Source organism: Aquarana catesbeiana, linkage group LG05 (assembly GCF_042186555.1).
Source record: "Aquarana catesbeiana isolate 2022-GZ linkage group LG05, ASM4218655v1, whole genome shotgun sequence".
Lineage (NCBI taxonomy): Eukaryota > Metazoa > Chordata > Amphibia > Anura > Ranidae > Aquarana > Aquarana catesbeiana.
In genome coordinates this window covers 39,836,135-39,858,995 of record NC_133328.1, presented here as the reverse complement: position 1 = coordinate 39,858,995, position 22,861 = coordinate 39,836,135, and the positions used below count along the sequence as shown (strand labels likewise).

Below are 22,861 nucleotides of genomic sequence, written 5' to 3'. Positions count from 1 at the left end.
CAGCCATTAATGTCTAAACCGTTGGCAACAAAAGTGAGTACACCCCTAAGTGAAAATGTCCAAATTGGGCCCAATTAGCCATTTTCCCTCCCTGTTGTCATGTGACTTTTTAGTGTTACAAGGTCTCGGGTATGAATGTGGAGCAGGTGTGTTAAATTTGGTGTTATCGCTCTCACTCTCTCATACTGGTCACTAAGGATGAGCTCCGGCGTGTTCACAAACAGCACATGTAGAACTCGCCAGGAAGTCGGCACTGCGGAGCGCTAATCACAGGCAGTGAGACATTTCCCGATCTCTGCAGACACACATCACGACAATGTCTCACTGCCTGTGATTAGCGCTCCGCAGTGCCGACTTCCTGGCGAGTTCTACGTGTGCTGTTTGTGAACGCGCCGGAGCTCATCCTTACTGCAGAGGTTGAAGGGGTGGGGGGGTCAGCCTGTCAGTGCTCAGACCATACGTCGCACACTGCATCAAATTGGTCTGCATGACTGTCATCCCAGAAGGAAACCTCTTCTAAAGATGATGCACAAGAATAAAAACTTTAAACATTTTGCTGAAGACAATCAGACTAAAGACATGGATTACTGGAACCATGTCCTGTGGTCTGATGAGACCAAGATAAACTTATTTGGTTCAGATGGTGTCAAGCGTGTGTGGCGGCAACCAGGTGAGGAGGACAAAGACAAGTGTGTCTTGCATGGTGGTGGGAGTGTCATGGTCTGAGGTTGCGGCACTGGGGAGCTATAGTTCATTGAGGGAACCATGAATGCCAACATGTACTGTGACATACAGAAGCAGAGCATGATCCCCTCCCTTCAGAGACTGGGCCGCAGGGCAGTATTCCAACATGATAACGACCCCAAACACACCTCCAAGATGACCACTGCCTTACTAAAGAAGCTGAGGGTAAAGGTGATGGACAGGCCAAGCATGTCTCCAGACCTAAACCCTATTGAGCATCTGTGGGACATCCTAAAACGGAACAACATCCACCAGCTCAGTGATGTCGTCATGGAGGAGTGGAAGAGGACTTCAATAGCAACCTGTGAAGCTCTGGTGAACTCCATGCCCAAGAGGGTTAAGGTAGTGCTGGAAAATAATGGTGGCCACACAAAATATTGACACTTTGTCCCCAGTTTGGACATTTTCACTTAGGGGTATACTCACTTTTGTTGCCAGCAGTTTAGACATTAATGGCTGTGTGTTGAGTTATTTTGAGGGGACAGCAAAATTACACTGTTATACAAGCTGTACACTCAGAGCCCATTCACACAGGGACGACTTGTCAGGCGACCTAGTCGCCTGACAAGTCGCCTCCCGTCCTGTACAATGGAACCCTTCTAAGGGGAGCGACGCAAGTCGCTCCGACTTAGAAAAAGGTTCCTGTACGACTTCGGGGGCGACTTGGGGCGACTTGCATAGACTTCTATACAGAAGTCGTTTTGCAAGTCGCCCGGGCAGTCGTTTGCAGGTCGCCTCGCTGAGGCGACCTGCAAGTCGTGTTGCCCCTGTGTAAATGGGGGTCTCATTACTTTACATTGTAGCAAAGTGTCATTTCTTCAGTGTTGTCACATGAAAAGATATAATAAAATATTTACAAAAACGTGAGGGGTGTACTCACTTTTGTGAGATATTGTACATTACTAGTTATAGATGACAGCCCCTGTCTGCCCGGGACCGGCACACAGCATATATTTCTAGTGAGGCCCCATTCACACTTCAAACTTGCGTTTGCCTCTCGCTGTTTTTCAGCGCATCACACATAGGACAGCTCATTCATTTGAAAGAAGCGCTAGAACCTTTTTGGTTGTGCAACAGCACACATTTGCCACACGACAGAACACACATCTTCTACCTGCGTTTGGGGTTCTGTTGTTAATGGCACCGCAAATGCAACGCGCATTTTCAGTGTATTTCCTGTGTGTTTTGTTGTGCGTTCAGGTGTAGCGCTCCATTCACACTTGCGTTTCTTGAACACGCGAAAAAACCCACAGGAAAAACGCTTGTAGCACTTGCAGTACCAGTTGTTAACGCCACTCCAAACTAGGTTTACAGATGGTTGTTTTGCCGGGCGGCAAACGCTCCTTGAAAAATTGTGCAATGTTAAAAAAAAAAAAAGGTTCTGGAGCTTCCTAGTAGCATTTGTTTTGCATAGTGCAGCCCACTGTTCCACAGTAAATAAAAAATGAACCCCTATAGTAGTGATTATCTGCTCTTTTTGACTATAAAGGGCTAATTTTTTTTAACCCCATTATGACAGGTGATGCAAAAAAAAAAAGCATGCTGCTGTTACTAAACATCATAGTCTTGGGTCACACCTATGCTTTTTTTTTTTTTTTTTTTTTAGGGCTTTTTGCAGAAACGCACTACAGTTCATTTAACATGGTTTCCTATGGGACACGTTAACATCTATGCTTTTTTCAGCTGCTGCGTATTTGGAAAGGGTCAAGGACTTTTTTCAACACAAAACTTTTGTGATTCAATATACTTCAATGGAAAAACTGCAGAAAAGCATGAAGTGCGTTTTTGCAGCAATTTGTGTTTTTTAATCTGCCCAACAAGTTGGCCAAAAAAAAAAATGCAAATGCGCAAATCGCAGCAAAATCCCATGTGCAAAAGTCAAAAACGCACAGCAGAAACAGATCAGAAGCAAACCGCAAAGGTGTGCATCCAGCCTTATGCTGACCACACACGGATCAATTTTCAGACTAGAATATTCATACGAAAAATCTTTGTACATTCCCTGAATGAAGGAATGTTTGAAATTTTTACTTGTTTTTAACAATACATTTTTTAAAGGAAACGTTATTTCTGAACGAAAACCACATACACTGTCTGAAAATTCCTTTTGACAAAGACGTTTCCTATTTCTAAATGTTCCCGTCACTGTGGTTGAAAACAATTGTCGATTTGACCCCACTGACGATTAGATAATCGAACAAACGTTCTTAAAATTACATTTTAAAATGTAATCTGAGTCTGATGATATTTACCAGATTCAACCTCTAATAGTATATACAGTATATATCTCCTCTAATAGTGTATACAGTATATCTCTCCTAATAGTGTATACAGTATATCTCTCCTAATAGTGTATACAGTATATCTCTCCTAATAGTGTATACAGTATATCTCTCCTAATAGTGTATACAGTATATCTCTTCTAATAGTGTATACAGTATATCTCTAATAGTATATACAGAATATATCTCTTCTAAAGTATATACAGTATATCTCTCTTCTAATGTATATACAGTATATCTCTCTTCTAATGTATGTGTATGTGTGTATATATATATATATATATATATATATATACAGTATATCTCTTCTCATAGTGTATACAGTATATCTCTTATAGTGTATACAGTATATCTCTCCTCATAGTGTATACAGTATATCTCTAATTGTGTATACAGTATATATTTCTAATGTGTATACAGTATATCTCTCTAATGTATATACAGTATATCTCTCTAATGTATATACAGTATATCTCTCTTATGTATATACAGTATATCTCTCTTCTAATAAATAATATATATATATATATAAACACACAGTATATCTCTTCTAATATATATATATACAGTATATCTCTTCTGTCTGTTATTCTCAGAGTGGATTAGAGATTTTGCTCCCTAACCATATAGTTAGTTATATTTACCACCACATAGAGATATATTTAAGAATAAACTGCCTTTTTTTTTTAACTTTACATATCAACTAAATTATACACCACACTTTAAGGTTTTTAATTGAAACAATCAGCCAACTAATCGATTATGAAAATAGTCGTTAGTTGCAGCCCTGCAAGAGTCACATAAGCCGGTGCCTCCTCTTTAGTGCCGGCTCCTGTCCCATGCGGAGTGAATACCAACTGCACCCTACCTCTTATCCTGGCTAGCAGTCTCCAGAGTGGTGCCAACAGCAGGCAAGAAGAGATCTTCAGGTCCGTGTCAAGCAATGCACTGGGCATATTCGTATAGGGCTACTTACACACTTATGTGCTGCAGTTTACCCATACCATGGGTGCAGTGCAGTGTACCTGCAGGTTTGTTGCACTTAGCTATAGACTTCGATAATCCTGTGGGTTTGGTGCACTTTTTGAATGCAGGAGTTTTGGTGTGCTTTCAGAAAGTGCACCACACCTGCAGTCTATGGCAAAGCGCAGCTAACCCAGAAAGGTCGCAGATGCTCTGCGGTACACCAGCAGTGCCGGTAAGCCGCAGGCGGTAGCAACCACCAAAAGCAACAGGGGGTTTAATTCCTGCTGCGGCATGTGTACTCCTTTTGGATGCTGCCTCAGCAGCTAAAGGGGGTGGGGATTGAAGGCAATAAATCCATGTATCAACCACAGGGTTTTACCACCCCCAAATTTTATGTGTGAATGAGCCCTAAGGGTGTCATTCACAAGTGCAGCAGGCATTGCTGCTCCTCTGAAAAGCGATTAAAGTGTGTACGACAGGTGGTGAGGAGGCAAGAAGTTGCCTCCTCGCCACTTGATTTAAACCCATGATTGCCGTTCAATGCATGCAATCGCGACACGGTAGTACGGCAGTTAGAGGTTTAAATCAGGTGTGAGGAGGCGACATGTGACGTCCAGCAGGCTATCAAGCCGCTGCGCGCCCATCGCTGTTGCGGTGTGTCCGTCTGATACACCGCAACACCAATCTAGGTAAAGACGGAGACTCTTTACCCCGTGATCAGCTATGTCCAATCACGGCTGATCACAGTGTAAACAGGAAGAGCCGTAGATCGGCTTTTCCTCACTCGCGTCTGTGAGACGCGAGTAGAGGAGAGCCGATCGGCTGCTCCTCTTATGGGGTGGTGGTCTGTGCTGATTGATTATCAGCGCAGCCCCCCCGGGATGCCCACTCTGGACCACCAGGGACGCCGCTAGGACCACCAGGGATGTCACTACAATGGATTTGGCCAATTAGTGCCCACAATGGATGCCAATCAGTGCCCACATGGGGGAATCGCTGATTGGCAGGCATTATTGTTTGGCACTGATTGGCATCCAGCTGTACCATCAATAAGTGAACATCAGTGTCGGTGCCCATCCATGTCGCCTTTCAGTGCCCATCCATGCCGCCTTTCAGTGCCACCTATGTGTACCCGTCAGTGCCACCTCATTGGTGCCCATCGGTGCAGCCCCATCAGTGAAGGAGAAAACTTATTTACAAAGTTTTGTAACAGAAACAAAAAAAACATTTTTCTTTTCAAAATTTTTGTTCTTTTTTTTATTTGTTTAGCAGAAGTTAAAAATCCCAGAGGTGATCAAATACCACCAAAAGAAAGCTCTATTTGTGGGAACAAAATGATAAAAATGTAGTTTGGGTACAGTGTTGTATGAGCGCGCAATTGTCATTCAAACTGCGACAGCGCTGAAAGCTGAAAATTGGTCTGGGCAGGAAGGTGTATAAGTGTATTGAAATGGTTAATTAAACCCAGCTAAGCCTGACATGCACTGTGGTCCCCCTTGAGTTGATGTACTTTATGCTAAGATGATAATACTGTTTGTGTCAGCCATTGCATGCCTTGTGAGCCTTGCTAAGGAGAAACGAATAAATCTTTAATGTGCCTCCTAAAGTTTGCAATCTATCGTCATGGGCCGGCGTTTCCTGGTGACGAGGTCCCTCTGGGTCACACATTGTGTGTGCCAACATCAGGCTTCTCTTTGGAGGGTACACAATAGATGAGGACACAAACAGTCTTGTCTGATAATTAGTTGTGTGTTTGTGCTACGTAAATTACTCACAATGAAAGTTTGTGAATGTACATTTTTATGTTCAGTGTTTGCCTCCTGGGTTTTTTTTTTTTTTCCTGGGGCCACTGTTGTGTTTAGGTGCTTAGTGGATCGGTGTTAAAAGGCACAGTCCATCTTTTGCAGAAATGTAATGAATGCACCCACTTTAACCACTTGCCATTGATTGACGGCGGCAGAATGGCACTCCTGCGCGAATCGCTGTAGCTGTACAGCGGGCACTTTAAGGAGTATAGGGAGCACAAGCTCCCGCCACGTTACGTAGGAGCCCGTGCGCGTGGCTGGCGTCCGCAATGGCATTCGGCTACGTGCGATTGCTCCTGAGAAGGAGAGAACGGAGATCTGTCAATGTAAACAGATCTCTTTGGTTTTTGGAGGGGGGGGGGGGATATTGTAGCAAAAAGTAAAAAAATATTGTTTTTATTTTTTCAAAATAGTCTGTCTTTTTGTTTATAGTGCAATTTTGTTTGGGTACAGCGTCACACGACCATGTAATTGTTAGTTAAAGCGACGCAGTGCCATATCGCAAAAAAAATGGCCCAGTCAGGACGGGGGTAAATCCTTCCGGGGCTGAAGTGGTTAATAAAATGAAAATGGTGTTTTTCTTACTTTTTTGCATTAAAGCCTACAGAGCATTGCAACTGTGATCATTGCATGTGCAAAGCACAGGCTCCTGCATTGTTTACTCTCTAACCGCAGGTCTGTACTGAGGTATGGAAATTTTGCAGGAAGTAGTAAAAAGGAGCTTCAGTCATTTTTGTGTTTATTAAAAGTCAGCAGCTACAAAAACTGTAACTGCTGACTTTATACAGACACTCACCTGTCCCAGGAACCAGTATTGTGCTTACCCAAGCCGTTCCTTCCCTCTGTCTTTTGTGAAGAGGAGGGCAAATGAAGCCTTAAAATGTAACTAAAGGCAAAACTTTTTTTTTTTTTAGTTTTGGATAGAGAGGAATTAGAACACCTGTCTGTGTCCCCATTAGGGAGATTCACCCTCTCTATTTGTCCTGTTTACTATTGTGAAAATAAAACACAAATTTTGGGTTGTCCCCAGAAAAGTAATCTTCCAATGGGGACACTAGTTCTGGTGAGCTGGGGTCCCCAAAGAATTCCCTTAATTTGCAGGGATTTCCTCTCGCTTCCTGTTTGGCTTTGGAAGTGAAGGGAAATCTCTACAAAGGGACACACACAGGGTGGAAAAATAATCTGACAGGGGTTATAACCCTCCCTTGCTCTATCCAAAATGAAAAAAAGTTTTGTCTATAGTCAGAAAAAAAAGCAGAACTTCCTCATTTTTTGTTTGGAGCTCCACTTTAAATAGCCAAGTGCCGTGACTTCTCTTGCATTGCTCTACTCTACTGTCTCCCCCCTTGTATTGTAAATCTCTGCGTAAACTCTTGATGCCATATAAATCCTGAATAATAATTAAAAGAAAAAATTTTTGCTGCTTTTATATAAGCTAAAGCTCATGTGAACAAGGCCTTGGGCAGTCGGATGCTCCCTGGGTCAACCATCTACAGCAGGGATATGCAATTAGCAGACCTCCAGCTGTTGCAAAACTACAAGTCCCATCATGCCTCTGCCTCTGGGTGTCATACTTGTGGCTGTCAGAGTCTTGCTATGCCTCATGGGACTTGTAGTTCTGCAACAGCTGGAGGTCCGCTAATTGCATATCCCTGATCTACAGTGTTATACTTCTTTGTCCTGGGGATCATTGTCATCAGGACATAAAATGAGGGAAAATCCAAAATGTCAAGTTGTCGCCAGATCAGCAAGAGAGAAATTCTAATGGAGAAACAAATTCTGATGACCGATGTTTAAAGCCTGGTACACACTAGTAGTTTTTTTTTTTTTTTTTTTTTCAGTTCAACCCAGCAGATTTTAATGGGGAAAAAAAACGGACAGCTCAGGAGGAGCTGCTGTACTAACTGTCCGATGTTAGTACTGCGATCTCCCCTGCTGTTCTATTGTTTTCTGACAGGGGGATGCCAGGACACACCAATCTGATCGGGAGCCGATAGGCAGACCTTTTTCTGTCATGCCCCTTAGACAAAAGCCGGCCAAAGGGCTGGCTTTTGTCAGACCAGCTGCAGTACAAACGGGCCGAATGTCGGCTGGTTTCTATTGAACCGGTCGTTGCCCCCCAACATTCGGCCTGTGTGTACAGTACTAGGCTTTAGAGGGGGTTTCCCACACTTTGGAGAGACTTTCTTTCACCTCCTGTTATGTCTACAGGATTGGATGTGAAGGGAAATCTCCACAGTGGAATACAAAGAAAAGACAAAGGTTTTGGCTTTAGATATACATTTTTGCTTTATTCTAGTTTGCATCTATCATTTTTTCTTCTGTTCTAGGCATATATGAACCCTATAGCTATGGCCAGAGCCAGGGGCCCCGCAGCTTCAGGTGGACCAAGCATTCAGGATTATTTAAGCAGACCAAGACCTACCTGGTGAGTTGTGCTCGTTTATAGCAATAAAGCTGAATTTCAGGCAGATATTAACGGCAAACCAAATGTATACCATTTATCTATTTTTTTTTTTTTTTTAAATCATTACATGTATTTTAAATGCAAGTTCAATTGGGTGTTCTGCATTTATATGCTGTATATTAACAAGCAGCATGCTGGAGGAGGGAGCAGAGAGATGACCTCACCGGTATGTGTCTCCTGCTTCACTGTCCAGTCATGGAACTGGTGCAAGGGGGAGAACTAAGTGAGTTTCCTAATTGAACAGACATGCTAATTCCTTGGCAGGTAAACCAGTGCCCTAATATTTGTGTTTTTTTTCTGCGTCGTAACTAATAGCATTTTTCTATCGGTAAGTAAGAGTGCCGATACTTTCGGCCAAGTACCAATACTTTGCTGTGCGATTTGCGGCAATACAGAATAAATTGTCACAAATCGCACTGCAAAGAATCGCATGCGAATTGAACAGAAATGTGATGCGATTTTCCCCCCCCACTGCTCGTGTGTGTGTGTAAAGAAAGGGAAGCGCCATCTACAGTGAGGGGAAAAAGGTATTTTATCCCCTGCTGATTTTGTATGTGTGCCCACTGACAAATGATCAGTCTATAATTTTAATGGTAGATTTATTTTAACAGTGAGAAACCGAATAACAATAAAAATAGCCAGAAAATTGCATTTCAAAAAAGTTCTAAATTGATTTGCCTTTTAATGAGTGAAATAAGTATTTGATCCCCTATCAATCAGCACAATTTCTGGCTCCCAGGTGTCTTCTATACAGGCAACTGAGGTTAGGAGCACTCCCTTTAACCACTTGCCGACCGCCTAACGCACATATACGGCGGCAGAATGGCACGGGCAGGCAGAATCACGTACCTGTACGTGATCTGCCTCCCGCGGGCGGGGGGTCCGATCGGACCCCCCCCCGGTGCCAGCGGCGGTCGGCATTTGACTGGGAGCGTCGGGAGGCGAGGGGGAGACCATCCGATCGTGGCCCCCCCCTCGCGATCGCTCCCATCCAATCGGAATCCTCCCCTGCCTGTGTGTAGTTTCACACAGGCAGAGGATGTGATGTCATCTCTCCTCGGCTTGGCAGTTTCCGTCCCAGCGCCGAGGAGAGAAGACATGTGAGTGCACAACACACGCACAGTAGAACATGCCAGGCATACTTTACACCCCCGATCGCCCCCCGACCCCCCCCCCCCCCAATCACCCCCCCCCCCCCCCCCGTCACAAACTGACAGCAAGCAGTATTTTTTTTTTTTTTTTCTGATTACTGCATTGGTGTCAGTTTGTGACAGTTACAGTGTTAGGGCAGTGAGTATTACCCCCCTTTAGGTCTAGGATACCCCCCTAACCCCCCCTAATAAAGTTTTAACCCCTTGATCACCCCCTGTCACCAGTGTCACTAAGCGATCATTTTTCTGATCGCTGTATTAGTGTCGCTGGTGACGCTAGTTAGGGAGGTAAATATTTAGGTTCGCCGTCAGCGTTTTATAGTGACAGGGACCCCCATATACTACCTAATAAATGTTTTAACCCCTTGATTGCCCCCTAGTTAACCCTTTCACCACTGATCACCGTATAACCGTTACGGGTGACGCTGGTTAGTTCGTTTATTTTTTATAGTGTCAGGGCACCCGCCGTTTATTACCTAATAAAGGTTTAGCCCCCTGATCGCCCGGCGGTGATATGCGTCGCCCCAGGCAGCGTCAGATTAGCGCAAGTACCGCTAACACCCACGCACGCAGCATACGCCTCCCTTAGTGGTATAGTATCTGTACGGATCAATATCTGATCTGATCAGATCTATACTAGTGTCCCCAGCAGTTTAGGGTTCCCAAAAACGCAGTGTTAGCGGGATCAGCCCAGATATCCTCTAGCACCTGCGTTTTTCCCCTCTGCCCGGCCCAGCCCACCCAAGTGCAGTATCGATCGATCACTGTCACTTACAAAACACTAAACGCATAACTGCAGCGTTCGCAGAGTCAGGCCTGATCCCTGCGATCGCTAACAGTTTTTTTGGTAGCGTTTTGGTGAACTGGCAAGCACCAGCCCCAGGCAGCGTCAGGTTAGCGCCAGTACCGCTAACACCCACGCACGCACCGTACACCTCCCTTAGTGGTATAGTATCTGATCGGATCAATATCTGATCTGATCAGATCTATACTAGCGTCCCCAGCAGTTTAGGGTTCCCACAAACGCAGTGTTAGCGGGATCAGCCCAGATACCTGCTAGCACCTGCGTTTTGCCCCTCCGCCCGGCCCAGCCCACCCAAGTGCAGTATCGATCGATCACTGTCACTTACAAAGCACTAAACGCATAACTGCAGCGTTCACAGAGTCAGGCCTGATCCCTGCGATCGCTAACAGTTTTCTTGGTAGCGTTTTGGTGAACTGGCAAGCACCAGCCCCAGGCAGCGTCAGGTTAGCGCCAGTACCGCTAACACCCACGCACGCACCGTACACCTCCCTTAGTGGTATAGTATCTGATCGGATCAATATCTGATCTGATCAGATCTATACTAGCGTCCCCAGCAGTTTAGGGTTCCCACAAAAGGCAGTGTTAGTGGGATCAGCCCAGATACCTGCTAGCACCTGCGTTTTGCCCCTCCGCCCGGCCCAGCCCAGCCCACCCAAGTGCAGTATCGATCGATCACTGACACTTACAAAACACTAAACGCATAACTACAGCGTTCGCAGAGTCAGGCCTGATCCCTGCGATCGCTAACAGTTTTTTTGGTAGCGTTTTGGTGAACTGGCAAGCACCAGCGGCCTAGTACACCCCGGTCGTAGTCAAACCAGCACTGCAGTAACACTTGGTGACGTGGCGAGTCCCATAAATGCAGTTCAAGCTGGTGAGGTGGCAAGCACAAGTAGTGTCCCGCTGCCACCAAGAAGACAAACACAGGCCCGTCGTGCCCATAGTGCCCTTCCTGCTGCATTCGCCAATCCTAATTGGGAACCCACCGCTTCTGCAGCGCCCGTACTTCCCCCATTCACATCCCCAACCAAATGCAGTCAGCTGCATGAGAGGCATTTTCTTTATGTCCTCCCGAGTACCCCTACCCAGCGAACCCCCCCAAAAAAGATGTTGTGTCTGCAGCAAGCGCGGATATAGGCGTGACACCCACTATTATTGTCCCTCCTGTCCTGACAATCCTGGTCTTTGCATTGGTGAATGTTTTGAACGCTACCATTCACTAGTTGAGTATTAGCGTAGGGTACAGCATTGCACAGACTAGGCACACTTTCACAGGGTCTCCCAAGATGCCATCGCATTTTGAGAGACCCGAACCTGGAACCGGTTACAGTTATAAAAGTTAGTTACAAAAAAAAGTGTAAAAAAAAAAAAAAAAAAAAAACACAAACAAAAATATAAAATAAAAAAAAAATAGTTGTCGTTTTATTGTTCTCTCTCTCTTTATTCTCTCTCTATTGTTCTGCTCTTTTTTACTGTATTCTATTCTGCAATGTTTTATTGTTGTTATGTTTTATCATGCTTGCTTTTCAGATATGCAATTTTTTATACCTTACCGTTTACTGTGCTTTATTGTTAACCATTTTTTTTTCTTCAGGTACGCCATTCACGATTTTGAGTGGTTATACCAGAATGATGCCTGCAGGTTTAGGTATCATCTTGGTATCATTCTTTTCAGCCAGCGATCGGCTTTCATGTAAAAGCAATCCTAGCAGCTAATTAGCCTCTAGACTGCTTTTACAAGCAGTGGGAGGGAATGCCCCCCCCCCCCCCAACGTCTTCCGTGTTTTTCTCTGGCTCTCCTGTCTCAACAGGGAACCTGAGAATGCAGCCGGTGATTCAGCCAGCTGACCATAGAGCTGATCAGAGACCAGAGTGGCTCCAAACATCTCTATGGCCTAAGAAACCGGAAGCTACGAGCATTTTATGACTTAGATTTCGCCGGATGTAAACAGCGCCATTGGGAAATTGGGAAAGCATTTTATCACACCGATCTTGGTGTGGTCAGATGCTTTGAGGGCAGAGGAGAAATCTAGGGTCTAATAGACCCCAATTTTTGCAAAAAAGAGTACCTGTCACTACCTATTGCTATGATAGGGGATATTTACATTCCCTGAGATAACAATAAAAGTGATTTAAAAAAAAAAAAAATGAAAGGAACAGTTTAAAAATAAGATAAAAAAATAATAATAATAAAGAAAAAAAAAAAAAAAAAAGCACCCCTGTCCCCCCTGCTCTCGCGCTAAGGCGAACTCAAGCGTCGGTCTGGCGTCAAATGTAAACAGCAATTGCACCATGCATGTGAGGTATCACCGTGAACGTCAGATCGAGGGCAGTAATTTTAGCAGTAGACCTCCTCTGTAAATCTAAAGTGGTAACCTGTAAAGGCTTTTAAAGGCTTTTAAAAATGTATTTAGTTTGTCGCCACTGCACGTTTGTGCGCAATTTTAAAGCATGTCATGTTTGGTATCCATGTACTCGGCCTAAGATCATCTTTTTTATTTCATCAAACATTTGGGCAATATAGTGTGTTTTAGTGCATTAAAATTTAAAAAAGTGTGTTTTTTTCCCCAAAAAATGCGTTTGAAAAATCGCTGCGCAAATACTGTGTGAAAAAAAAAAATGAAACACCCACCATTTTAATCTGTAGGGCATTTGCTTTAAAAAAATATATAATATTTGGGGGTTCAAAGTAATTTTCTTGCAAAAAAAAATTATTTTTTTATGTAATCAAAAAGTGTCAGGGCTTTGTCTTCAAGTGGTTAGAAGAGTGTGTGATGTGTGACATAAGCTTCTAGATGTTGTGCATAAAATGCCAGGACAGTTCAAAACCCCCCCAAATGACCCCATTTTGGAAAGTAGACACCCCAAGCTATTTGCTGAGAGGCATGTCGAGTCCATGGAATATTTTATATTGTGACACAAGTTGCGGGAAAGAGACAATTTTTTATTTTTTTTATTTTTTTTTGCGCAAAGTTGTCACTAAATGATATATTGCTCAAACATGCCATGGGAATATGTGAAATTACACCCCAAAATACATTCAGTTGCTTCTCCTGAGTACGGGGATACCACATGTGTGAGACTTTTTGGGAGCCTAGCCGCGTACGGGACCCCGAAAACCAAGCACCGCCTTCAGGCTTTCTAAGGCCGTAAATTTTTGATTTCACTCTTCACTGCCTATCACAGTATCGGAGGCCATGGAATGCCCAGGTGGCAAAACCCCCCCCCAAATGACCCCATTTTGGAAAGTAGACACCCCAAGCTATTTGCTGAGAGGTATAGTGAGTATTTTGCAGACCTCACTTTTTGTCACAAAGTTTTGAAAATTGAAAAAAGAAAAAAAAAAATTTTTTTTCTTGTCTTTCTTTATTTTCAAAAACAAATGAGAGCTGCAAAATACTCACCATGCCTCTCAGCAAATAGCTTGGGGTGTCTACTTTCCAAAATATGGTAATTTGGGGGGGGTTTGTGCCACCTGGGCATTCCATGGCCTCCGAAACTGTGATGGGTAGTGAGGAGTAAAATCAAAAATGTACGCCCTTAGAAATCCTGAAGGCAGTGATTGGTTTTCGGGGCCCCGTACGCGGCTAGGCTCCCAAAAAGTCCCACACATGTGGTATCCCCATACTCAGGAGAAGCAGCTAAATGTATTTTGGGGTGCAATTCCACATATGCCCATGGCCTGTGTGAGCAATATATCATTTAGTGACAACTTTTTGTAATTTTTTTTTTTTTGTCATTATTCAATCACTTGGGACAAAAAAAAATGAATATTCAATGGGCTCAACATGCCTCTCAGCAAATTCCTTGGGGTGTCTACTTTCCAAAATGGGGTCATTTGTGGGGGTTTTGTACTGCCCTGCCATTTTAGCACCTCAAGAAACGACATAGGCAGTCATAAATTAAAGGCTGTGTAAATTCCAGAAAATGTACCCTAGTTTGTAGGCGCTATAACTTTTGCGCAAACCAATAAATATACACTTATTGACATTTTTTCTACCAAAGACATGTGGCCGAATACATTTTGGCCTAAATGTATGACTAAAATTGAGTTTATTGGATTTTTTTTAGAACAAAAAGTAGAAAATATCATTTTTTTTCAAAATTTTCGGTCTTTTTCCGTGTATAGCGCAAAAAATAAAAACGGCAGAGGTGATCAAATACCATCAAAAGAAAGCTCTATTTGTGGGAAGAAAAGGACGCAAATTTCGTTTGGGTACAGCATTGCATGACCGCGCAATTAGCAGTTAAAGCGACGCCATGCCGAATTGTAAAAAGTGCTCTGGTCAGGAAGGGGGTAAAACCTTCCGGGGCTGAAGTGGTTAAGGAGCACTCCCTTAAAGGGAGTGCTCCTAATCTCAGCTTGTTACCCATCTAAAAGACACCTATCCTTTCCACAGAAGCAATCAATCAGATTCCAATCTCTCCGCCATGGCCAAGACCTAAGAGATGTCCAAGGATGTCAGGGAAAAGATTATAGACCTACACGAGGCTGGAATGGGCTACAAGACCATTGCCAAGCAGCTTGGTGAGAGGGTGACAACAATTGGTGCGATAATTATAAATGGAAGAGACGCAAAATAACTGTCACTTTCCCTCGGTCTGGGGCTCCATGCAGGATCTTACCTTCTGGAGTTTCAATGATCATGACAACGGTGAGGAATCAGCCCAGAACTACACCAGAGAATCTTGTCAATGATCTCAAGGCAGCTGGGACCATAGTCGCCAAGAAAACAATTGGTAACACACTACGACGTGAAGAACTGAAATACTGCAGCACCCGCAAGGTCCCCCTGCTCAATAAAACACATGTACTGGCCTGTCTGAATTTTGCTAATGAACATCTGAATGATTCAGAGGAGAGCTTGGGTGAAAATGTTGTGGGCAGACCAGAATCAAGCTCTTTGGCCTCAGCTCAACTCTCCGTGTTTGGAAGAGGAGGAATGTTGTTTTGTTTGTTATTTAAAAAAAAAAAAAAAAGCAAAAAACATGTTATGCCTGCCTCCTCCTGTGAAAAGAGTTTTGCACAGAGCAGCCCCAATCCTCCTCTTTTGGGGTCCCCTGGCAGCGCTCCTGGCTCCTCCTCATCCAGTGCTCCCATGGAAAGCCAAATTCCATGGGGGCACTCGTGCTGGCGCACTCCCGCTCCATTGACACAGACAGCAGGACTGTGCCCCGACTCCCGTGTCACCAGATTTGATTAACTGCAGCGGGCAATGACTCCTGCTGCTATCAATCTATCCAATGAGGACCCAAGACAACGGTTGGAGCTGCTGGGTTCGTTCTCCTCGCTGGAATGATCGGGTTCGGGTGAGTAAAAGGGGGGCTCAGGGGGGCTGCTGCACCACAGAGGGTTTTTCACCTTAATGAATAGAATGCATTAAGGTGAAACATTTTTAGATTTTACAACTCCTTTAGGGTCCTTTCACTTGTGCAGACCGTTCAGGTCCGCCTGTCAGTTTTTCAGGCGGACCTGAACGGACGCTCCATGCACCTCCTATGGAGCGAAGGATGTCAGCAGTGACGGTTGGCTTTCTTGTACTAACAACCGATGTGGCTAAGCAGCCGCTCGGCCGTTATTACAAGCAGCGGGAAGGTCCACTCCCTCCCGCCGCAGCTCTGCCTGGACTTTCCCATCCCATCGGGAAACCCGAGCGACCAGCCGGCATGTGACCAGACAGGAGCGGCTTCGAAATAGGTAAGTATACAGATCTTTTCTTTCACAGAGTAGATAGAACAGGCTTAGAATGGGGGTGGGAGTAGGTTTAGGCTTTAGACGGACCATGGTTTTTGCTGTAGGTTGTGACTAAGAAAATGTCAGGAAAGACCTACTAGAACAGCTGAACTTTTTTTTTCTGGGGTTAATCAGAGGCACTGTAATGATGATTTCAGTTTGTTTTTCGGTTGACTTGTACAATTTATAGGTCACATTAAAGGTGGGAAAAGTTCTGAAATGATTTATCTTTGTCATATTTTTTACATCACAGAAACTTGACATTTTAACAGGGGTGTGTAGACTTTTTATATCTACTGCATGTACACGTGATTTTAAAAAAAAAATTTTCATCATTTGGAAAAATGTCAAACAAACTTCTTTAAAGTTGTCATCATGGGGTATTGTTTGTAGAATTTTGAGAGAAATAATGGATTGAATCAATTTTGTAATAAGGATGTAACATAACAAAATGTGGAAAAAGTGAAGTTCTGGGAATACTTTCCACTTTAATGTAGAGGAGGGACATCCGACAACGCCCGCCCCGTAGTAAGCCTATGGGTGACATCATCACCCAGGCTCTGCAGCCATTGTTGTTGCCTCTCCACTACTACACAAGCTGGCACTGGAACCCGATCATGTGACTGGACTGGAGCGGCTTCAAAATAGGCAAGTATAGAGGGCTTTTTTTTTTCCACAGAGTTTGATGAAACAGGCTTAGAATGGGGGTTGGGAGTAGGTTTAGGCTTAGAATTTGAGCGGAATTACATTTTAATGATACCGAATGATGACTACTTACATAAAAGTTAATGTGGTGTAATCAATAAATACAACCTTTTTATATCTTTCACAGGGAGGAAGTGAAAGAACAGCTGGAGAAGAAGAAGAAGGGGTCCAGGGCACTGGCTGAGTTTGAGGAGAAGATGAATAAAGTGCGCTTTTGTTCTTTTAAAACTTTCCCTTTTAATCAGACAATGAAATCTATATGGCTGTATGTCTTAAATCTCAGCAAAGCAACAGCCAGCATCTCAAAAATGAACCTCAAAGATTTGAGATTCCAATTTAAATTGCCGAATGGTGAAAAAAAAAAGCATTTTGGTGCCACGCCCTTTTCTCAAGGTGATAGATTTAGGGATGTAGTGAGCTCTTGACTTCCTCTAGTGCAGTGGTCTCCAAACTGCAGCCTGGGGGCCAGATCCAGCCCTTTGCTGCCTTACTTTACGGCCCTTGGGGCACGTTTCCTTCCACTGATACAGTACACCATTCTTTCCCTGACACCAACAATGGGGCACTATTCCTACCAATGATGGGTGCTATTCTTCCCACTGGCACCAACAATGGGGCACTTTTCCTCCAACTGACACCAATAAGGCACTATACTTCCCCCTAATACCAAAGATGCATTGTTTACTCCCACAGACGCCAGGACAATTTCTACTCCCAATGGTCACAGCCCAGCCCCCCTAAAGTCTAAAGGACAGTAACCTGACCCTTTGGTTAGAGAGTTTGCTTTAGAGAGCTGAAAACACAAATGCCTTTGCTGCACTGAAATCCCAAGCAGGGTCTGTGTCTTCTGCTGCTGACGTCAGCATCTCTTCCTCTCCTTATCTCTATATTGCAGTCGCCTATACCAATGTTGGGGGTTGTAACTGTGATCACTGACACTAAAGCTGGGGATTTTTACTGTATCTACTGACACCAATACTGGGAGATACTATTAACGTCACTAACACCAATAATGGTTGTTGTTATTGGGGTCGGTGACATCAGTGTTTGGGGTTCTTATTGCATCCACTGACATTATTGCTTGGGGTTCTTATTGCATCCACTGACACCAATGGTTGGGGTTCTTATTGCGTCCTCTGACACCAATGCTGGGGGGTTCTCATTGCATCCACTGACACCAATGCTGGGGGTTCTTATTGCATCCACTGACACCAATGCTGGGGGTTCTTATTGCATCCACTGACACCAATGCTGGGGGTTCTTATTGCATCCACTGACACCAATAGTTGGGGTTCTTATTGCATCCACTGACATTATTGCTTGGGGTTCTTATTGCATCCACTGACACCAATGCTGGGGGGTTCTTATTGCATCCACTGACACCAATAGTTGGGGTTCTTATTGCGTCCACTGACACCAATTCTGGGGGGTTCTTATTGCATCCACTGACACCAATGCTTGGGGGGTTATTTGTCTCCCGCTTTCTTTTCAGTGTGCATTGCAATATTTTCACCTGGTGATCTGGCAAGTAACTCAAGTCCTTTATTAGAGTGCTCCCACTCTGGATGAAGGAGCACAGGGGCCACCTTTGGACAGCAGCATAGTCAGTCTGGGGGAGGGGAGTGTTAGGTGCACTAGCAGATTTAGATACACTAACAAATTGAAGCCAAACTCCTGCTAACGTTGTATAATCAGTTACAGCAAACGGTTTTGCTCTTTTTTGGGATAAAGATTTCACACCAGTAAATAAAAGTTGAGCATTGCAAGCACCCTTGTCAGTGTTAAATCGTTGCTTGTTCTGTTGAGAAACAGACTTGCTGGCTGGATCACCAGATGAAAGTAGAAGAAAGTCTAAAAAAGAAAACTTATGCAGCCATCACATCTAAGAATTGGTAAGCTGCAAAATAATGTTTGCTTTTGGGTTTAATACTGCTATAAACTGCATGTATGTGAGCTAAATGACCTGTCAAAACACTCGTTTGTACTGTTGACGTCATACAGGTCTGCAACATAACACAAACAAGTGGCCACTGCCCCCCCCCCTATAATTGGTCTTTGCTGCAAACAGTGGCCACTTGTTTGTACTTTGAATATATTGGTAAGGCAACACACTGACCCCTTTGCTGCCATAGTGCTATGTGCTGGGTGTTCAGTGTGCCCCTGTAGCTTAAGAGGGGTGGGCTCCTTTCAGGCTCACCTGCCCTACCTATTCATTAAAATGCATGTGCTGCTTTCCCTGGGGGCACCCGTGCTTGCTCGACCCCGAGTTCCACAGCTGCGTCCATTGACACAGACAGCGGGACTCGGGCCCCCTGCCACCAGCTCCCGTGTCACAGGATTTGATTGACAGCTGTGGGAGCCAATGCTTCCTGCTATCAATCTGTTCAATGAGGAAAGAGACAGCGGCTGGAGCCGCTGCTGTCGTGCACATCGTTGGATCGGATCAGGCTCTCAGGTAAGAAAAAGGGGGGGGGGGGGGGGGGGGGGGCTGCAGCACAGAAGGTTTTTTTTTTACCCTAATGCATAGAATGCATTAGGGTGAACCCACCCCCCCTTTTTTACTCACCTGAGCCCCGTATTTCCCTTGGCAGAGATGTGCTGTCCCTCTCTGCACGGGGTCCCAGCTCTTGATTGGATAAATTGATAGCAGCGCAGCCATTGGCTCCCGCTGCTGTCAATCAAATCCAATGATGCGGGGTGGTGGGGCTGAGTCCAGCATTCGTGTCTATGGACACCGAATGCTGGACTCAGGAGCGCGCCTGCAAGCGCCCCCCCCCCCCCCCCGGGAGAGCGATTCGCCTAGGGGGGGTTATCTGATATGGGGAGGAGTTACCAACGCCACCAGGGCACCCCAGAAGAGGACAATCGGGGCCACTCTGTGCCAAACGAGCTGCACAGTGGAGGTAAGTATGACATGTTTGTTATTTTTAAATAAAAAATAAAGGCTTACAATCATTTTAAGGCTTTAGAACCACTTTAATAATTCAAATGGTTTTTATACTTAGCGGTGATCTTTAATACTGTAATACTATACTCTCCTGTATTTCTGTACAAAAAAGTAAAGTTCGATTATTTTTTTTTGTATTGTTTCAGAGTTGGAGAAAGGAGCTTGAAAAGCACAGAGAGAAGGTCATTTCTAGCAGTGATGTTTCTTCAAAGAAGAAAGAGGTACTAGAGTATATTATTTATACATTCCTAAATTTAAACTTCATCCCGCCTTCATGACAGTCTGTTTTAAAGTGGAACTCCATGCAAACAACTAAATTAAATATGTGTTTACTGTTCTTTACAAAGGGTTTGTAATCCTGTTCAGCTTGTCTGGTGATGTGCACACCTCTGTTACTCTGCATAGCTGGTTGGATTGCTCCCGTACTCCTGCTTCAGCTTCAGTGCTCCCTGGGTGACTTCGCTGCTAAATGGACGGAGGGTGATGCTGATTCATTGCTCAGTGAATGAGCAGAAGAGAGAGAGGTGGCATAGGAACTTTGAAGTGCTTGACCTAAAAAAGGAGGCATCAGTCTGGCCAACTGTGCAGCATGTGTGTAAATCATAAGACCTGGCTGAACAGAATTAAACATTATATTTTTTTTTTTTTGTGAAATAAAAAGTAAAGATTTGCATCCACTGTATGTATGTATGTACATTATATTACCAAAAGTATTGTGACGCCTGCCTTTACACACACATGGACTTTAATGGCATCCCAGTTTTAGTCCATAGGGTTCAAAATTGAGTTTGTCCCACCCTTTGCAGCTATAACAGCTTTAACTCTTATGGGAAGGCTGTCCACAAGGTTTAGGAGAGTGTCTATGGGAATGTTTGACCATTCTTCCAGAAGCGCATTTGTGAGGTCAGGCACTGATGTGGACGAGAAGGCCTGGCTCGCAGTCTCCACTCTAATTCATCCCAAAGGTGTTCTATTGGGTTGAAGTCAGGAATCTGTGCAGGCTAGTCGAGTTCCTCCACCCCAAACTCACTCATCCATGTTTTTTCATGGACCTTGCTTTGTGCACTGGTGCGCAGTCATGCTTGAACAGGAAGGGGCCATCCCCAAACTTTTCCCACAAAGTTGGGAGCATGAAATTGTCCACAATGTCTCGGTATGCTGACGCCTTAAAGCGTTTATTTAAAAAAAAAAAAAAAAATCCTTTTCCCTTAAAGCATGTTATACAGCACAGTGTTTGTGCTGTGTAATTTGGCCCCCGTATCACTTAAAAAAAAAAAAACCTGGCTATACCCCTGTACTCCCCCCTGTAAACTGACCACTGTTTATCATCTATTTATTTATTTATTTATTTTTTTGTAGAAACGCAAAAAGGAAAAGAAGAAATCCGGTGGGGTGAGAATAGTTTTCATTTCTTTCTTGTGTGAAGACAAAGTTTCAGGTCCACTGTTGAAGAATACAATCCAGACATGCCTTTAGCTAACTGTGGCTTTGTTTACATCCCCGCTGCTTTTCTGCCCCCTGCTTTCCCACATTGGGGGCACTCTGCAGGCTGTCCATTACTGTCTGTGGCTGATGCATACACAGGACAATGGGAGGGAGGAAAGTACAGCAAAGGGCATACGCTTTTCTCGCTTGGCTAATAGTATTTTTTTCATCTGTTGCGAATGGCATATTTGCATTGCTCAGGAGAGACAAGGGCTAGGGCAGGGTTTTATAATATATAAATATATATATACACTTATATACTTATATATACTATATATACTTTTATCTCAGATTTTTAGAAAATAGTCACATTTTATAGAACTAGGAAGAAAAATTATGAAATAATTCAATACATTTATTAATGAATTTTTTTGTTAATGCTTATTTAAAGTAAATCTGTGGTGACGGTCACTTTTTAAAGCTGATATATTGGTTGTTAAATATATGTGTGATGGGAGTCTAATATTTTCATGTCCATAGCCTGTACTTTCTTAAGAGCCCTTTCACAGTAACCGCACACTAAAGGCCAGTTCACACCACATGCAGTCTAGTGCGTTTTTTTTGCTTTTTTTTTTTTTTTTTTTTCTGCATCAAAAACACATGTAACATAGGTTATATGGTTTCCAATTGCATATTTCACACCAGCGCAGTCAGTTCCAGGGCTCTCCAGTTCCAGAAAAAAAAAAAGTAGAACGTGTTGCATTTTCCCTGCACTGGAACGCATCAAAAATGTACTGGACCCTAGTATAATGAAATTAAATCTGGAAAAAATAAGAAAAAAAGGACCTGGAATGTATCCGGAAACGCATCAAAAACGTACTGGAACGTGTCAAAAACGCGCATGCAGAAACTCATCCGGAACGTATCTGGAGTGCGTTTTTGTGGCGTGAACCAGCCCTTAATCAGTTTAAGTGTGTGGGCTGGTTTTGGTGTCCGTTTTGCTGGATGATGAGGAGGGGGTGCAATGCGCTGTTTCAGCAAATTTTCCTCAACAATTCTATTCCCTTTCTCTATTCTTTGTAATCAGAATCTTGCTTTTTACATTGCATCAGTTATTTGCAGATTATAGCACCATCTACCACAAGGCTTCCAGTAGTACATAGGATGGAATCACTTTCTGTTTTTATAATTTTCGTCTCACAAGTGTCACTCTTATTGTCTCATTGTCTCTGGTCAAGTTATCTTCATCATCTTCTTCTGCATCATCGAGTTCTACTTCTTCCAGCAGTTCAGATGAATCCGATAATGAGGTAAGTCATGTATCAGGTCTCTGTATGTGTATTTATGTAAGTTATTTTTGCTGCCGTCAGTTTGTTTGTTTGTTTTTTCGGCCCCCAGGAAGTTCAAGGCATCGCATGCTAGCACATTATGACAGACTTACCTGAAAACGAAGCCCTCCAGCAGTGCGCTGTTGGTGCGTCCATCTTCACCTGGTTTTCCAGGTTTGCAGGTTTCGGCCATATGAATGGCTGAGACACGATGACACCGGCCGCTTCCAAGTAAAATATCTCCTAAACGGCGCACGTTTAGGAGATATTTACTGTACCTATAAGTAAGCCTTATTGACTTATCTATAGGTAAAAATCAAAAAAGTGAGTTTACTCCGAATTTAAAGTGGTTGTAAACCATTACATATACCCAGTGAAGTGACTGGCTCCAATTGATGCACAGAGCTGAAACAAAACCTACATAAATTTTACCTGTTTATCTGCAGCTCTTTCTCCTCTCTCCTCTACAGCACACATTTTACACCACATTTATGAGCGCTAG

At 43.8% G+C, this 22,861-nt stretch overlaps 1 protein-coding gene across 1 annotated transcript in view; it reads left to right on the top strand.

Annotated features, from left to right (window-relative positions):
- FAM133B (family with sequence similarity 133 member B) overlaps positions 1-22,861 on the top strand; it is a 37,724-nt gene that overhangs the window by 635 nt on the left and 14,228 nt on the right. The window contains exons 2-6 of the mRNA XM_073629635.1: positions 8,128-8,225; positions 16,787-16,865; positions 19,753-19,827; positions 20,966-20,998; positions 22,270-22,341. Of these exons, the coding sequence (XP_073485736.1) occupies positions 8,128-8,225; positions 16,787-16,865; positions 19,753-19,827; positions 20,966-20,998; positions 22,270-22,341 (357 nt within the window). The remainder of the gene's footprint in view (positions 1-8,127; positions 8,226-16,786; positions 16,866-19,752; positions 19,828-20,965; positions 20,999-22,269; positions 22,342-22,861) is intronic.